This window comes from Eretmochelys imbricata, chromosome 3, assembly GCF_965152235.1.
Source record: "Eretmochelys imbricata isolate rEreImb1 chromosome 3, rEreImb1.hap1, whole genome shotgun sequence".
In the NCBI taxonomy this organism is placed as follows: domain Eukaryota; kingdom Metazoa; phylum Chordata; order Testudines; family Cheloniidae; genus Eretmochelys; species Eretmochelys imbricata.
In genome coordinates, this window is record NC_135574.1 from 176,739,994 (window position 1) to 176,757,438 (window position 17,445).

General features: G+C 41.9%; 1 protein-coding gene across 2 annotated transcripts in view; it reads left to right on the forward strand.

Moving 5' to 3' along the window:
* The window catches only part of TTC7A (tetratricopeptide repeat domain 7A), a 265,462-nt gene that overhangs the window by 180,366 nt on the left and 67,651 nt on the right, over positions 1–17,445 (forward strand). For both annotated transcript variants that reach the window (XM_077813878.1, XM_077813879.1), the window contains 3 exons: positions 3,501–3,617; positions 7,555–7,652; positions 16,623–16,757. In XM_077813878.1, coding sequence (XP_077670004.1) covers positions 3,501–3,617; positions 7,555–7,652; positions 16,623–16,757 — 350 coding nt within the window. The remainder of the gene's footprint in view (positions 1–3,500; positions 3,618–7,554; positions 7,653–16,622; positions 16,758–17,445) is intronic.

Sequence of the window (17,445 nt, forward strand, 5' to 3'; positions counted from 1 at the left end):
GAATGGCTAGGCAGCAGTTCTGCGGAAAAGGACCTAGGGGTGACAGTGGACGAGAAGCTGGATATGAGTCAGCAGTGTGCCCTTGTTGCCAAGAAGGCCAATGGCATTTTGGGATGTATAAGTAGGGGCATAGCGAGCAGATCGAGGGACGTGATCATCCCCCTCTATTCGACATTGGTGAGGCCTCATCTCGAGTACTGTGTCCAGTTTTGGGCCCCACACTACAAGAAGGATGTGGATAAATTGGAGAGAGTCCAGCGAAGGGCAACAAAAATGATTAGGGGTCTAGAACACATGACTTATGAGGAGAGGCTGAGGGAGCTGGGATTGTTTAGCCTGCAGAAGAGAAGAATGAGGGGGGATTTGATAGCTGCTTTAAACTACCTGAAAGGGGGTTCCAAAGAGGATGGCTCTAGACTGTTCTCAATGGTAGCAGATGACAGAACGAGGAGTAATGGTCTCAAGTTGCAGTGGGGGAGGTTTAGATTGGATATTAGGAAAAACTTTTTCACTAAGAGGGTGGTGAAACACTGGAATGCGTTGCCTAGGGAGGTGGTGGAATCTCCTTCCTTGGAAGTTTTTAAGGTCAGGCTTGACAAAGCCCTGGCTGGGATGATTTAACTGGGAATTGGTCCTGCTTCGAGCAGGGGGTTGGACTAGATGACCTTCAGGGGTCCCTTCCAACCCTGATATTCTATGATTCTATGTTGTGTGGTGTGTGGTTGCTGGTGAGTATTTGCTTCAGGTTGGGAGGCATGTAGGCTTGAATAGAGACTGGGAGTGGATGGGTCATTACACAAAGTAAAACTATTTCCCCATGTTTATCCCCCCCTACCCCCACTGTTCCTCAGACGTTCTTGTCAACTGCTGGAAATGGCCCACCTTGATTATCACTACAAAAGATCCCCGTCCCGCCCCCCCCCCCCCCGGCTCTCCTGCTGGTAATAGCTCACCTTAAGTGATCACTCTGGTTACAGTGTGTATTGTAACACCCATTTTTCATGTTCTCTACGTATATAAATCTCCCCACTGTATTTTCCACTGAATGCATCCGATGAAGTGAGCTGTAGCTCTCAAAAGCTTATGTGCAAATAAATTTGTTAGTCTCTAAGGTGCCACAAGTACTCCTTTTCGTTTTGCGAATACAGACTAACACAGCTGCTACTCTGAAACCTGCTAGTATAAGCAGGGAGGGATAGCTCAGTGGTTTGAGCATTGGCCTGCTATACCCAGGGTTGTGAGTTCAATTCCTGAAGGGGCTGTTTAGGGGTCTGGGGCAAAAATTGAGGTTTGGTCCTGCTTTGAGCAGGGAGTTGGACTAGATGACCTCCTGAGGTCCCTTCCAACCCTGATATTCTATGATAAGAAATCTCTTTCCCATGTAGGTACTTGTAGGCTGTGATCAAGTTACTACTTAACCTTCTTTTGGATAAACTAAATGGATTGAGGTTCTTTAGTCTCTTACTATAAGGAATGTTTTCCAGACCTCAGATAATTTTCCTAGCTCTTTTCTGAACTCTTTTTAATTTTCCAATATTTTTTAAAGTGTATTCCAGTAATGGTCTCACTGATGCCATAGACAGAGATAATACTACCTCCCTACTCCTATTCGATATTCCCCTACTTTTATATCTGAGGCTTGTGTTTGCATTCATAGCAACAGCTTTGCACTGGAAGCTCACACTCATTTAGTTATCTCTCATGACCCCCTAAGTCCTTTTCATTGTCAGTGTGTTCCAGAATACGGTCCTTCATCCTACAAGCGTAACCTACGTTCTTTGCTCCTAGATGTATGACCTTATATTTGGCTGTATTAAAACACATGTTGTTCAAATGAACCCATCTTACCAAGGCATCAGCCTGTTTCCATTATTATTTATCACTCCCAATTTTTGTGCCATCTCCAAATTTAATTTTTAAGTGCACACCTTGTAGCATTTGTGGTGTTCTTATTATCCATGGATCAAATCCTAAAAGTTAATAAGCATCCATGTTTTAGTGGGAACACCAGATTTTAATGGGAGGCTCAGCATGTCTGAGCACTTGTTCCATTGTTACTAGCATTTGTCAAGCTAAGATGAGACAGAAATAATGGTGGGTGAGTGAAGCAACCAGAGGAAATGTCCAAGAGACTATTTGTTCCTGTCTGCCTTTTCTCACTTAAATTTGTAGCATGGGAATCTTGTTGGATCCTGACTGCTTCAGTATCTTCAGAGGAGTGCATTCTTCTTCTGTGTTTGGGTATAAAATTGCTACAGTTTCTTTTAGCTGTGGACTTCTCCACAGTGATCCATGTCACCTCCAGCCTGAAATGCGCTCTATTTGGGATTACATCTGAAGGCCACATGGAAACTTTGATTAGTGCAGAATATGACTGCTCACTCTGCATATTACTGTATATCTGTGCTCCATAGTCTGTGTTGGTTAATTTCCAAGTGCAGTTGAAGGTGTTGGTTTTGATCTATAAAACTACCATGGTTTGGGTTTTGTCTGCTTTTGAGACAACTTGTCTCTGTAAAGTAAGTGAGGTTCTACATGGGCATTGGGTCCATCCTCACACTTCTGACTGGAGGACCAGGGACCTATTTTATTACTGCTGTATTTTAATGTATATCTATTTTAGATGAATCTGCTATGGTACTGAATTAATTAGTAGTTCAGTATTTTTCCTTGATTTTACGGTAACATATAAAGGAAAGGGCTAAATTTAAATTAGTAAATAAGAAACTTCATATTTCACCAATTAAAAAAACAAAGCAAGTTAAGTGGCATTCTAGCAGCAACTGATAGGTTGTGTCAATAATGACTCCTTATAACCTCTCCGTGCCCTAATTCTGCTGCATGTCCGCACTTAGTGAAAATACAGTTTCTCTAGGAATAAGAATAGCATGTGCAGTTGTATTAGCTAGGACAAAAATTTACAAGGGCTATCAACCTTCTTGCCTCAGGGCATAAGATGATCACCAGCTAGGGTCAGGAAGAAATGTTTCCCTTCTGCAGATAAGATTACATAATTGGTCAGGTGTAAACAAGGGATGGTTTTGTTTATTACTCACCTTTCTCTGAAATGTATGGTATAAGCCAATGCTATAGGAAAAATACCAGACTAGAAGGATCACTGGTCTTGGCAACCTGTGCATTATGGCAATTCTTATGAGTATTTTTTTTTTTTGCTGTATAAAATAAAACAAGATACATGGTGTTTTTAAATACTGGTTAGCTTTGAAATGCATTGTTTCTAATACTGCCTTGCTAGATCTGTCCCACCAATGTGACTGTGGTCAGGGAGTATTGTCAACGCTCTGATTTCCTGAACTAAAGAGAAGTATCTCATATTCTAGTGAGGCTATTTCCCCACTCCATTCCCAAGCCAGATGTACAAAGCAAGTGAAAATGCTATCTGTTGGGAGCCAGTCGGAATGCTGATGGATCTGTGTACTCTGTGCATGAGACCCTGGCAAAGTCTAGTGATTTTTCTTTTTCTTTTTTTTGTCTTGTAGCTTACTCTTCACCAAAGTAAAGCTAGAACGGGTGCATAAAGGACCTGAAGAAGCTCTGGTAACCTGTAGACACATGTTGCGTATGTGGCAGATGGTTTATAACTTTTCACAGCACAGGTAAGTTTTTTTTTTATGTGCAGTCTGACAAATTTGAGCATTGAAATGGAGATATGATTAGCTTGTGATTTAATTTTCACGATATTCTGCTCTGCAGAAAGGCAACAAATAATACAAATTTTAAAAAATACATAGTAAAGCCAAGACCTTAAAAGTTATTTTTATATATAATTCCAACCTTTATAAAAATAAGGATTTGAGGTTAAAGGATCACTTTTTGGCCAAGATTTTCAAAATTAGGCATCTAAATCCACACTTGCATAGCCTGACTGTTTCTAAAATGCCAAGCGCCCAGCAGCTCCCATTCAAGTCAATGGAGCTTATGTTGTTTGGTACCAGCAGAGGATAGGGTCCCACATTTTTTCCCCAAGAAAAAGGAAAAATCTTGAGCGTGCAAGTTCCTAAGTTGATTCTCTCTTATTGCACAAACCTTGCACACTATATCACTTTCCGTGTCATTGGTGGTACATAGCACATATTATCCCACCCCTGGATAAGACTGTAACCTTCAGCAATGTTGCGGTGGGAGAGGGGTAAATTGCTAAGAATCTGCAGGCCTCAGCAGTTTGTGTATGTATTTACATACACTTTATAAAAGAACTATACATACATAAATCTACCTGCTTCCACTTGTATCTTCCTTGAGGGGTTATGAGAAACTGCCTACAGAGTTAACTCACCAGCAATTAAAATAGACCCAAAAAAGCGGTCATTAGAAAGTGAGTAGAAGAATGGGCTCTGACCTGTTGGGATCATTATTCTCCACAGGCCTCAGCCTGTATGGGTCTGTTCCTTAGTAAATAATCTTTACTCACACAAATGGTCCCATTGAAGTGGGACTTGGTGTTTTTTTCACAAATATTTCACAGTTTCCAGTATGCACTTGTGTTAGGCCAACTACAACAGGGTTGACTGAGAGCTTTAAAAGTATTACGGGTAGGATTTTCAAAGGTTTCTAAGGAATCTGGGCACTAATCCTTTGAAAATGCCTGGCTACATTACTAGGCATCCAGTCTTGATTTGAAGACGTCAAGAGATGAAGAATCCACTGCTTCCTTTGGTAGTTTTCTCCAATGGTTAATTACACTCACTGGTTTTTTTTACAAGTGCCTTATTTCTAATTTGGATTTGTCTGGCTTTAACTTGCACCCATGGGTTCTTGGATATGCCTTTCTCTGCTAAATGAAAGAGCCCTTTAGTACCTAGTATTGTCTCCGCATGAAGGTACCTATATACCATGATCAAATCACCTCTTGATCTTCTTTTTGATAAACTAAACAGATTGCCTTACAGTGAGAGATTTTAAAAAGCTCATTCTCTTTTTTCTCATTGTAAAGCATTTTTTCTAGTTCTCAAATTATTTTTGTGGTTTGTCTCTGCACACTCACCAATTTTTCAACATCCTTTTGAAAATGTGGACACCGGAACTGTACACAGTATTCCAGTGTCAGTTTCACTAATGCCTTATACAGAAGTAAAATCACCTGTCTGCTCTTCCTCACTGTTACCCTGTTTGATACACGTAAGGGTCATATTAGCCCTTTTCGTGAGAGTATTACACTGGAAGTTCATGCTGAGTTGGTTGTCCACTATGACCCCTAGATCCTTTTCAGAGTCACTGCTTTCCAGGATACAGCCCTCCATTCTGTAAATATGGACTGTTTTCTTTGTTCCTAGATTTAGCATCTTGCATTTTGCTGTATTAAAATGCATTCTGTTTTAATGGGCCAAGTATACCAAGCAATCCAGATCACTCTGTATGATTGCCCCTTGCTCGTCATTATTTATCACCCTGCTGATCTTTGTCATCTGCACATTTTATTATCTCTTCTATGTATAGGGAAATAATGTAATATCTCAGGTATCACTGCATGGTAACTGCTGTCAAACATTGACTTCTTAATGATGACTTCTACCTACATACAATATTCTACCTCACGTCAGTAGTGTTTTTAATGTAATACTCCTCCACGTGTACTGCACCATAAGCATGACATTGCACAAGCAAAGAAGATCACTGCAGATGCTCTGTAGATACCTATATAGATAAGACAAAGATGCAAGAGGAATTAGATCTTTCTTTCAGTTGTTTTAACACTTAAAATTAATAACAGCAATTTCAGATGATATATCAAAGTAAAACTCAGCTTGTGGGATACCATGGCCCAGTTCTGAAATGAGCTCTGTGTGAGAGGGTCCATGGAGTCCCTTGGGGGTTCAGGGCCCATGTGAGGAATCTCAAGTGGGATCTCAAAGCCTCAGAAAAAACTACTTAGTCCTACTACTGTAAGCACCACTAATAATAATAATAATAATAATAATAAAAGGCCTTCAGGCCACAAATATATAGCAGGCAAAGACAGTTCTTTGTTATATTTCACTATTATAAAGCTGACCTGTGCTGACGGGAGAGTCAAAGATAAACGCAGAACACAAGCATGAAATATCAGATGAACCAAAATCTCAGAATGCAGTCCATGCCCAAGGATTGATTAAACTCAAAGATAAGACCTCCAGATCACTTATGCTTCCATGATAACTTTAGTAATTTTCCTGAGATATGTATTACCTGGATAGTGAGCAGTGTAATCTGATGTGTGTCTGAAAAGAGTGGCAAGAAGCAGCCACCTTTCCTTTTAATACTTTGCCCTTTGGTGAGTGCTGAGAGCAGATATCATGATCCCTCTGTTCTTCTTCAAGTGATTGCTCATGTCAATTTCAATTAGGTGTGTGCACGCTGCGTGCAGGGCAGCCGGAAGGTTTTGTCCCTAGCAGTACCCATTGTGTCGGACCAGGCGCCCCCTGGGGTCGTGCCTTCATGGCACTGAATATAGGGCCCTGCCGACCCGCTGCCACTTCAGTTCCTTCTTACCACCTGTGACAGTTAGCCGGAATGCTCATAGCTCTTGCTTTGCAAGCACAACTTCCCTAGTATCTTGAACGTTTGTCTTGTAAATAGTTTTGAGATAAGTTTATAGCAGTATAGTTTTAGTATGGCATTAGAAGTGCTCTAATCATGAAATGTGTTTTGGTTCTTACCCACCTCCACTCCAAAAAAACACCCACAAAAAATAACCATAAATGGAGTTCTGCTGTGACATAATATAAGAGAGGATCTACCTGGCAAAATATTCCATCTTTTTTCCTCTGGGATAAGGCCCCCCTTCACTGCTGCTGTTGCAGATGCCTCTGGATAAGGCCATAGCTGGGAGCAAATGTATGTATCATAAATTGGGGAACTCGAACTCCTTGTAATGTAATAATTTATTAAGTAGTAGCCTTCCTCCTCCTCCTCCTCTTCAGGCAGAACAGAGGGAGAGGGAAAGGTGCTAATTCCCTTGAAATGATCAGTTAGCAGGTATATGGTATGAGATAATTGGTGCAAGAGGAGTGGAACAGCCTTCACTATGAACCAAATCCTCATGCTAGCACCAGCTCTGAATCGATGCAGAGAAGCAGTGGTCCATGCCCCTTGTGCGACCTTGTGATGGGCTGGAGGGTCTGTGCAGCAGAGAATCCTCTGGCCCGGATTCTACCCAGTAACAATGTTCCCGTGAACTACAGAGACCCTCACAGACCAAGGGTGCTGGCTTTCTGCACAGAACCCAAAGCTAATCGAATAAATTAGAGATGGCAAAGCCCTGTTAGAGCATCTTGTCCATCCCTTGCCTGAGCAAGACTGCTTCCTTCTGTAAGTATCCTTGAGTGTTATTTTCCACTCCACTTCCTTTAGTCTAAAATGATGTTTCAGCATGACCAATTTTCAGATCTTTTTGAGAAAAATCAGCAGAACTCTTTCCACAGTACATTTCAACAGCCCCTGCCCTTTACTGAATAGTACAGCTATCAAATCTAATGGCTGTTCGATTGGATTACTGCATGTTTTGAAGACCTAATTCTGTCAGTGGCCACCTAACACCATCTTGTTTCCTTGCAGTGGCTCTGAGAAAGAAAGCAGTGTGACTGAAGTGCCAATGATCAAAAAGCACAATGGGATGCATCTTTCTCTCCCTGATGCTCACGATACTGACTCTGGTGAGGAAAATAATTTAAAAAACCTTGTCCTTTCCAAAACCAAATGCACATTTTCATAAAGGAGAGAAAGTGGTGTTTTCTAGTGTTCTGGGCACAGGGCTGGGAGTCAGGCATTTTGAATTCTATTCTTGATTCTGTAACTGCCCTGGTGTGTGACCCAGGGCAAGTCATTTCACTTATCTCTGCTTCAGTTTCCACACCTATAAAATGGACAAAATGTTACTTACCTCTTTTAGTAAAGTACATTGATATCTATAAAGAGTACTAGATATGAGCTTCCTGTTAGTACTGGTAGGTGAAAGTCCGTGTTGTCGTATGGGTATAATTTATAAAGTTGTGTGTTTAAAAAAAATGGCTGAGAACTTAAAAACTGGATGGTAACAGACAACATATCTCAGTGATGATTCAACCTGGTGATATTCTGGACAAAAGAGTTCTCAGCCATGCTTGTAGCTGTTTCCATCACAAACTTAACAGACAATCTAGGCTCCAGAGTGATGTTTGGGGTTATTGTCTGTAGGGCGGCAGGGGGGCTGTGCTGGGAGATTTGTATTGATTTATGAGGGTGGCAAATGATGGGCGTGTGCTGCCATGAGGGGCTATATATATTTGGAGTTATTGTGAATGCTGGTTGTAGTGTTGGGTGGGTGGTTGTGTTAATTTGTGTCTCGGTGGATTGTGCTAGGAGAGTTGTGTCAATTTGTGCAGGTGGCCATATGAGAGTATATGAGAACTGGTGATTCTAACAAACTTCACAACTACTCCCTCAGACACCAGACATTGAGCCCACTGAGGAGGAAGTTATGTGATGGTCTTGAATCCACTACCCAATGCAAATAGCATGTTGTAATGTTTTTAGCACATGATTATGCAAACTTATGCAGAGAGAAGTATGTTCCACTGTATGTGGCTTTTATAGATTTAACAAAAAGCCTTTGACATGGTTAATCGGTCAGGGCTTTACATAGTTCTGAAGAAGCTTGGTTGTACACCTATATTGCTAAACCTTGTGAAATCCTTACATGATAGCATGAAGGCAACTGTAATAGATGAAAATCAAGAGTCTGACTCGTTTAACGTCAACAATGGAGTGAAGCTGGGTTGGATACTGGCTCCTACATTATTTAATATTTACTTCTCATTCCTGCTTCGGTATGCGTTCTGTGATGTTCGAGAGGTGTCTATCTTAGCACCACAGATGATTAGACCACAGGTTTGTTTAACATGTCAAGGATCAGAATTAGGACGATGGTGAAAGAGATCATCATAAGGGACCTGTTGTTTATAGATGATGCAGCCCCTGTGGCTCACAGTGTTGATGTCCTACAACATCTTATTACCAAATTCTCTGATTCATGAAAAAAAAATTGGCTAGCAATAGGCTTGAAGAAGACTGTTCTCATGCACCAAGGCTCTTCAGAACCAGTTCCGGATATCACCTTAGATGGTATTCATCCAGATGTTGTTGACCAGTTTTGCTACCTTTGCTACTGTTACCGGCAGTGTAGATCTTGATGCTTAGCTCATTAGTAGGATCGGCAAAGCAGCCAGGAACATTGGTCTTTTGCAAGATAGAGCCTGGAATAATAACAAATTGTCAACTCAAAGGAAAATCTCTATTTATGAAACATGTTTTATCCACTCTTCTGTATGGCTCAGAAAATGGATGACTTACACCAAACATACCAAAAGACTAAACAGCTTTCATATCAGATGCTTGCATAAAATTCTTTGAATAAGATGGCAAGACAAGGTGACAAATGTGGAAGTGTTAAGTCGTGCTCGTATGTCATTCATGGAAATGTTGATTAGTAAGAAAAGACTCAGGTGGCTTGGACATGTCAAGCAAATGCCAGGATCCCGAAGAATGTGCTGTACTCTGAAGCTCGCAAAGGGTCTGGAAAGAGAGGCCGACCGCTGCGCAGATTTCAGGATGCTTGCAAAGATGACTTCGTATCCTTTGGAATCTCTATGGATGATTGGGAAAGGAGTGCAGAACGCTGCTCTGGTTGGCGGAGCCAGCTTGTAGATGGAGTGAGGTGTTGCAAGGCGGACTGGATCAAGCTTTGTGATGACTGGCGTCAGAGGAGGAAAGAATCTACTGCTCGGATTCAGAGCATTGCTAGCACATGTGTGTGCCCTACCTGTGGATGGGACCGTCACTTGCGCATCAAACTCAGCAGCCATCAAAGAGCTCTTCGGCACATACACCATGCTCTGTAAAGAGCGACAGTACCATTGACTTGATGCAAACTTTTCGAAAATTTATAGAGGAGAAGGAATGGCTGTATTCCCTGGGGCTCAGGAAATAGTTAACATTTAGAACAGGTAGTTTAAAGGCGAGAACTTTCCTGGCTTCTTCCATCTTTGCCCTTATAAGTATATCATTGGGTTTATCTCAAGAGCACTCACTTGATTACAAAAAAAGAAAAACAGTGACCAGGAAACAGTTAATTTGTGTTCACTACAAGGCCTGATGCTGGTGCATGCTCAGTGGTCCCAACTCCGATTCACTTCAGTGGAGTTGGAGGGTCCAGCAGATGGTACCCAGGGTGGCTAACCTGTGACGCCGTCTGGATAGCCATGGCTATGCTGCTATTTTTAGTGCACTAGTTCTAATTGAACTAGCGTGGGTATGTCTATCTGCGATGGAAATTACACTCTCAGCTGCAGTGTAGACTTACCCTTGGAGAGAAGGATATCACGTGCAGAATACAGCCACTTATTTTGTGCCATGTCTTTCAGTGTTAAATATACACCTCTTAGTAAATTGTGTAGGATTAAGATATATCCTCTTCAGATGGATAAAATGCATGACAAGCTTAGGATCTGACCTTACAAGCATTTATGTATGTGAACTTTGCTCGTTGAATTCATTGGGGCTGCTCCCATGTGCATTTGCAGCATTGAGCCCTTTGTGTATATATTTATAACACTGGTTTCAGAGTAGCAGCCGTGTTAGTCTGTATCCGCAAAAAGAAAAGGAGTACTTTTTGTTCAATATCTTCATAAATGATCTGGAGGATGGTGTGGATTGCACTCTCAGCAAATTTGCGGATGATACTAAACTGGGAGAAGTGGTTGATACGCTGGAGGGCAGGGATAGGATACAGAGGGACCTAGACAAATTGAAGGATTGGGCCAAAAGAAATCTGATGAGGTTCAATAAGGATAAGTGCAGGGTCCTGCACTTAGGACGGAAGAACCCAATGTACAGCTACAGACTAGGGACCGAATGGCTAGGCAGCAGTTCTGCGGAAAAGGACCTAGGGGTGACAGTGGACGAGAAGCTGGATATGAGTCAGCAGTGTGCCCTTGTTGCCAAGAAGGCCAATGGCATTTTGGGATGTATAAGTAGGGGCATAGCGAGCAGATCGAGGGACGTGATCGTTCCCCTCTATTCGACATTGGTGAGGCCTCATTTGGAGTACTGTGTCCAGTTTTGGGCCCCACACTACAAGAAGGATGTGGATAAATTGGAGAGAGTCCAGCGAAGGGCAACAAAAATGATTAGGGGTCTGGAACACATGACTTATGAGGAGAGGCTGAGGGAACTGGGATTGTTTAGTCTGCAGAAGAGAAGAATGAGAGGGGATTTGATAGCTGCTTTCAACTACCTGAGAGGTGGTTCCAGAGAGGATGGTTCTAGACTATTCTCAGTGGTAGAAGAGGACAGGACAAGGAGTAATGGTCTCAAGTTGCAGTGGGGGAGGTTTAGGTTGGATATTAGGAAAAACTTCTTCACTAGGAGGGTGGTGAAACACTGGAATGCATTACCTAGGGAGGTGGTAGAATCTCCTTCCTTAGAAGTTTTTAAGGTCAGGCTTGACAAAGCCCTGGCTGGGATGATTTAATTGGGGATTGGTCCTGCTTTGAGCAGGGGGTTGGACTAGATGACCTCCTGAGGTCCCTTCCAACCCTGATATTCTATGATTCTATGATACTTGTGGCACCGTAGAGACTAACAAATTTATTTGAGCATAAGCTTTCGTGAGCTACAGCTCACTTCATCGACTGCATCTGCTGAAGTAAGCTGTAGCTCACGAAAGCTTATGCTCAAATAAATTTGTTAGTCTCTAAGGTGCCACAAGTCCTCCTTTTCTATTTATAACATTGTAATCTTATCAATTCTGTGCACATCTATTCATGTAATTTTTAATCTGTTTATTCCATTTCCTTGTATTACCTTCTGCTATGATGAGTCTCCATACGTTGTTTAAATCCCCTTTTCCGTTGTCTGCATGAGGCAGGGTCCTGCAGTATGAATTTGGATTATTGAAGAGAACAAGTCAAATTCAACACTAATGTAAGAGTGTGCTACTTCAGTTGACTTACAAGGGAGTTAAGGACGCAGTCTCCATGGCTGTGTTTTAAAAAACAGGCTTTTTGCAATGAGGCATTATAGCCCAATGGATAGGGGCAGGGACTCATAAGACTTGGGTTCTAGTCCCATCTCAGCTGTTGCCTCAGTACATGACTTCGGGCAAGTCACTTAAACTGAATTTTTTAAATGTTGTATGCCTCGATTTTTGTTGTCTAACCTGAGAAAACTAGGTCGAATTAACCCCTGCACCCTCCACTGTAACTGATGCTGACTGCCTTGTGGAAGGAGCTCTGATTTGGGATCTTTCTAAATCCATGCTCTTTTTTCCTTCCAGAAATCACTTTTGTGGCTGCCACATTATCAGGGGAAAGGGGCATCACTGGCACGCCCTTGAGCCATGCCAATCTCCAGAGATGATTTCAGTGCTTTCTTTCACACTCACAAGACCTGTGCTGTGTACAGTCCATCTATAGGCAGGGAGCCCTTTCCCCTTCCTCTCCAAAGTCCAAGTTTCAAAGTTCATGGCGTGTGGCGGCTGCTGTTGCTCCCAATGTGGAGGGTGGGTGATGCTGCAAAGACCTGATTTACTCCATGAACCCTGGCTGATTTGGAGAAAGAGTTCCAGAGATCTGGGCTTTCCAAAGTCTGGTTCTTTTTGTTCCCCATGTGAAGAAGGGGGAGAGAGGCTGCTGGGCTCAGTGCCCTAGGTTGGGTCCCTTTAGTCATAGGTGGAAGGCAATCAGCACCCTCAGCTGTAACTGGTGCTGATTGCCTTGATTTTGGATCAATCTGGAGCAGGCTCTAGTTTCCTTGCAGAAATTCCCTGGGAATACACTGCAGTGGAATGGTAATGTTCAGTCATTTCGCTCTCTGGAATCTTCACTGCAGGGAGGATTATTCAGATTGTATGACACCATCCTCTCTTTCAGTTATACCCCACAATGAGATTATTCTATGCTAGAATTTTAGGCTGTATCTACACTAGCACTTTTGTCAGTATAACTGTGTCACTCAGGGGTGTGAAAAAACACAGCCCAGAGTGACGTAAGTTATACCGGTAGACGCGCTAGTGTGGACAGCGCTATGTCGGCAGGAGATACTACCGCTGCTCATTGGGGGTGGTTTAATTATGTCGACAGGAGAGCTCTCTCCCATCAACACAGAGTGGCTACACGGGAGATCTTACCACAGCACAGTTGCATTGGTACAGCTGTGCCGCTGTAAGCTTCCTAACGTAGACATGGCCTTAGTTTTGCTGCCAGGAACGTTAGCTCCTCCTTGTTTTCTTCAGCTCCTTCTGACTGGAGCAATGCTCCTAACTAAATTCACTGAGCCCAATCAGGTGCCTTGCTGTTCCATTCTTTTTCTGACTTGTGGTACCATTTTGATTTTCCCCCACTGATTGATTTTTCACAGACAGATACTAAACTTGATTCTTGGTCCCACGATGATCTTAGAACAATGCTTTATAACTTCTCTAGATACATTTATATGACTTATGCAATGAGTAAAAACAATTTTCTTATTTTTATGATTCTTTCTCCAAATGTGAGGAGAGCTTACTGCAAGATGTAGACTTTATGTTCTGTCTAGTGAAGCTGTTAAAAAAAGACACTGGAGTAAATAACTAATTGATGTAATAATGTATTACTCCAACATCTTCATGTTTTGGAGCATGAAATTAAAATTCTGAGGTGTGGGATTTCAGTGCTTTTTTTGTTCGAGTTTACATAAGATTTACGCTTCTATTGAAAAAGACAGTTTTGCACTTCTCTTGCCTTCTGTCTAAGATCAAGGATACGTGAGCTTAATATGTGGGTATTTCTTCTGGCAGGTGACTATATCCTACACTTGCAGAGGAAATGATTTTGTAATCTCTACTTATTAATGTTGTTTATTATTTGTATTATCATAGCATCTACCATGATCCACTTATGTCGTTAAGTGTGCATGGAAGAGGGAACAACTATAAATTAAGAAAATGTAAAAGCCACTCAGCTTAATAAACACTAACAGCCTTGTGCTGCAAGATGCTGAGCATCTCAACTCCCTTTGACTACCTTGCAAGTTGAGGAACTCGGTGGCTGGCAGGATCAAACTCAAATCACGTGCTTTACTTTTATTTGAAACTACCCAACTAATACATTGTAGGGATAGAGACAGAACTATATTTTTGAAGTACAACTGAGAAACAATGTGCCTAGAAAGTCTGCTTTGAGATAGATGGATCCTTTACTAGCTTATAAGTGGGCGTTCACCTGTATGGCACAGCCTGAACCTCAACAGAATACCAAAGTTGCACTGAAATGGTGCAGTCTCCCAGATCTGTCTCAGAAGGAGATCAGGATTTCCCTAGGCTCTGGGGATGTGAATGAAACAGACTCATGTCTGCCCTGTCCATGTAATCAGAACAGGTCCATAAATCATGGAATCGGCTTTTTAAGTAACATGCTTCGAAAAAGACAGTCTTGGGAGAGAAATATATAAATGCATACTGTTTTTAAAGCACTCAGATACTGTGACAATGGTCACTAATTTAAGAATCAGGATAGATTGATTGCAGAATCAAAAACCCCGAAATAATTTGAAGCCATAATTATTACGTTACCACATTGTCATCTCTTTGGAACATTAGACCAGGAATGTCTTTGAAAATATGTAGGAACTTAAAGAATGCATTTAGGAAGAGATCAATTACATTTTTAAAGGTTTCAGAGTAGCAGCCGTGTTAGTCTGTATTTGCAAAAAGAAAAGGAGGACTTGTGGCACCTTAGAGACTAACAAATTTATTTGAGCATAAGCTTTCGTGAGCTACAGCTCACTTCATCGGATGCATATGAGCTGTAGCTCACGAAAGCTCATGCCCCAATAAATGTGTTAGTCTCTAATGTGCCACAAGTCCTCCTTTTCTTTTTACATTTTTAAAGTGAGTTGTAGAGGGTGCATGCACCAAAAGCATTACAGGACTGTTTTTAAGTTTTGCTGCTTAAAATGAATGACACTCAGCAGTGAGATAATGGAACAAATACGTCCCACAGCAGTGCTAGTCTTCCAGTTGTGTGTTTGGATTATCCTCGGACATTTATGTCTCACAGGCTCTGAGTTATATAAAAGCTATGGGCCAAATCCTGCCCTGTGCTGCATAGGTGTCTTAGAAGGCAAATGGGCATAGGGAGCATCTTACTCGCCTTCCACCCTGCAACATCCACCGAGTAGGGCAGGATTCCAACTCTGTGCTCATGAGAGCACTAGACGGGGGATCAGGCTGCTGTGCCTGTTGGCACTCTGCAGCCCCAGTGGATCGTGGTCTGCTGGCAAGGTAGTGTGGCTTGGCAACATGTGTGCAGCACACTTCTGCTGGGAATGCAAGCAGTTCCTTTTAAAAAGCCAGCAGTGTATGCCTACCACAGGTTTTGTACCCATCTGTCCCCTCCATTGCCCCGAACCATCCTGGTGGAATGTCTCTAGGTAACAAAGCCTGCACTGCCCCAACCATGTGGCTCCAGTAAGCCAAGACAGGGTATAACCCTAGAATCATTGGGTCTGCAAGGTCAATACTGAACAGTGTGTTCAGGAATAATGTTGTCTGGGCAACAGCTTCTGTCAGAGCAGCTCTTTGGGGAAGTATTCTCAGCCTTAATCACATTTACCTACTTTCTTGACATTATTTTAGAAGCTTAAAACCAAACTCTGATTTCGGATCAGGTTTATTTTTCCTCCCATTTAGTAATCTTTTCTCAGGTGATAGGCATCCTGGTACTCCGTAATATGCATGGGCACATGATCCTGCTCATGCCCGGCTCTGGAAACCTATGGGCACTCTGTCCATGCACTTCTTTAAGGAACAGTGTTTGATATAGTATTCTGTTTGCAGAGATGGAAATTCTAAATGTATTATGCTTACGTAATAGTATAGGACATATTAAAGGTTAATGTAGTCAAAGCTCTGAGATTTTTCCACTGCCCAAGGTTAAAAGAAAAATCAAGCAGGTGTCTAAACCAGTGGAATGATATTGATGTTACTTGAAATTTACATGCTAGGCGAATTGTTCTAACCAAGTTGGTAATATTTTACCGAGATTTCTTATTAATAGTCCATAATTTGTAGTTTGACAGTGTCTCTGTAAATAAATCTGATTATCAGCGAGTATTTTACAATAGATTTGATTTGGGAATTCTCCTTTCCAGATGAGCAAAATATTGTTGCTTCCTTGAGGTTGCTAAGCAGACTTCTGTAAAATTACTGTCTGTGTCTCAGGGCTGGTCTGCACTGGCAAGGCCAGCGCTGGGGCACTCTCTGCACTGGCGCTTTACAGCGCTGAAACTTGCGGCTCTTGGAGGGGTGTTTTTTCACACCCCCGAGCAAGAAAGTTGCAGCGCTGCAGAATGCCCGTGTAGACCAGCCCCTAATCTGTTTGTTTGTTTTGAGCTGCAGCCCTTGAGTAATCCAGGGGTCTGAAAATTGAATTAATCTGTTACAAAGTAAAAAGCTACAGGGTCCGAATCTCCATTCTGTTCCAACAGTTTGAAGTCATTGGAGTTACACTAGCATAAAGCTGGCACAGTGGAGGGAAGAATCAGACCACGGTCTTTCATTAGCCAAGGGAAAATGGTGGATTGTACATTCATCGTTGTTTGGTTTTTAGGCTCACAGCGCGCCTCTTCTGTTGCTGCTTCACGACTGGAACAGGCCCTGTCTGAAGTAACTGTGCAGAATACTGCCCTGAGGCAAGGACCCATGCAACTCTGGACAACTCTGGAACAAATCTGGCTCCAAGCTGGTACGTCTCCGTGTTTTTGCTATTAGTCCCTATGCAGAACTTAAAAACCAGTCCAATCTTCCCTTCATATCTAAAGTTTTATCCTGTAAACCCTCACTATCCTGCACAATAAAAAGATTGCAAGATGAGGCCGCTAAATTATAGGATGTTATATTTGTGTCAAGGGCTACAGAAACTTCAAATACAGTGGAGGTAGACATCTTAAAAGTTAAAATCCATTGCATTGGTAGATTGGCCATACCAATAATCTTCTCCCATCTCATCTGCATCATACTTATTGGAAGGGATTAAGCAGTCTGTAGTGTATGTAATCTTAAATCTGAGAGTGATCTGGGTTTATACGTTTACATACTTATGTGTAAACAAAGAGCTTTTGCATCTATTTGTGTGAATGGTGACATCAGTTGCATCAGTCATTTACATATCACATTCCTGGGCGTCTTAAACCCCAAATGTAGATAGAGACCTGGGATGAAATCCTAGTAAAACTCCCAATTGATTTCAGTGGAGTCAGGATTTCACCCATGGTGCCATTCATAAAGAATGAGAATCAATTAATTCATTTTTAAAAGTATTTTGCTTTCGACAGTATGTGGCCGAAAGAAGGGTTGGAGTTAGCTCAACAAATGTCTAATAGGCTTTACAACAGACCAGCCTTTGTGTTTACTGATTAAATGAAACTGCTTCT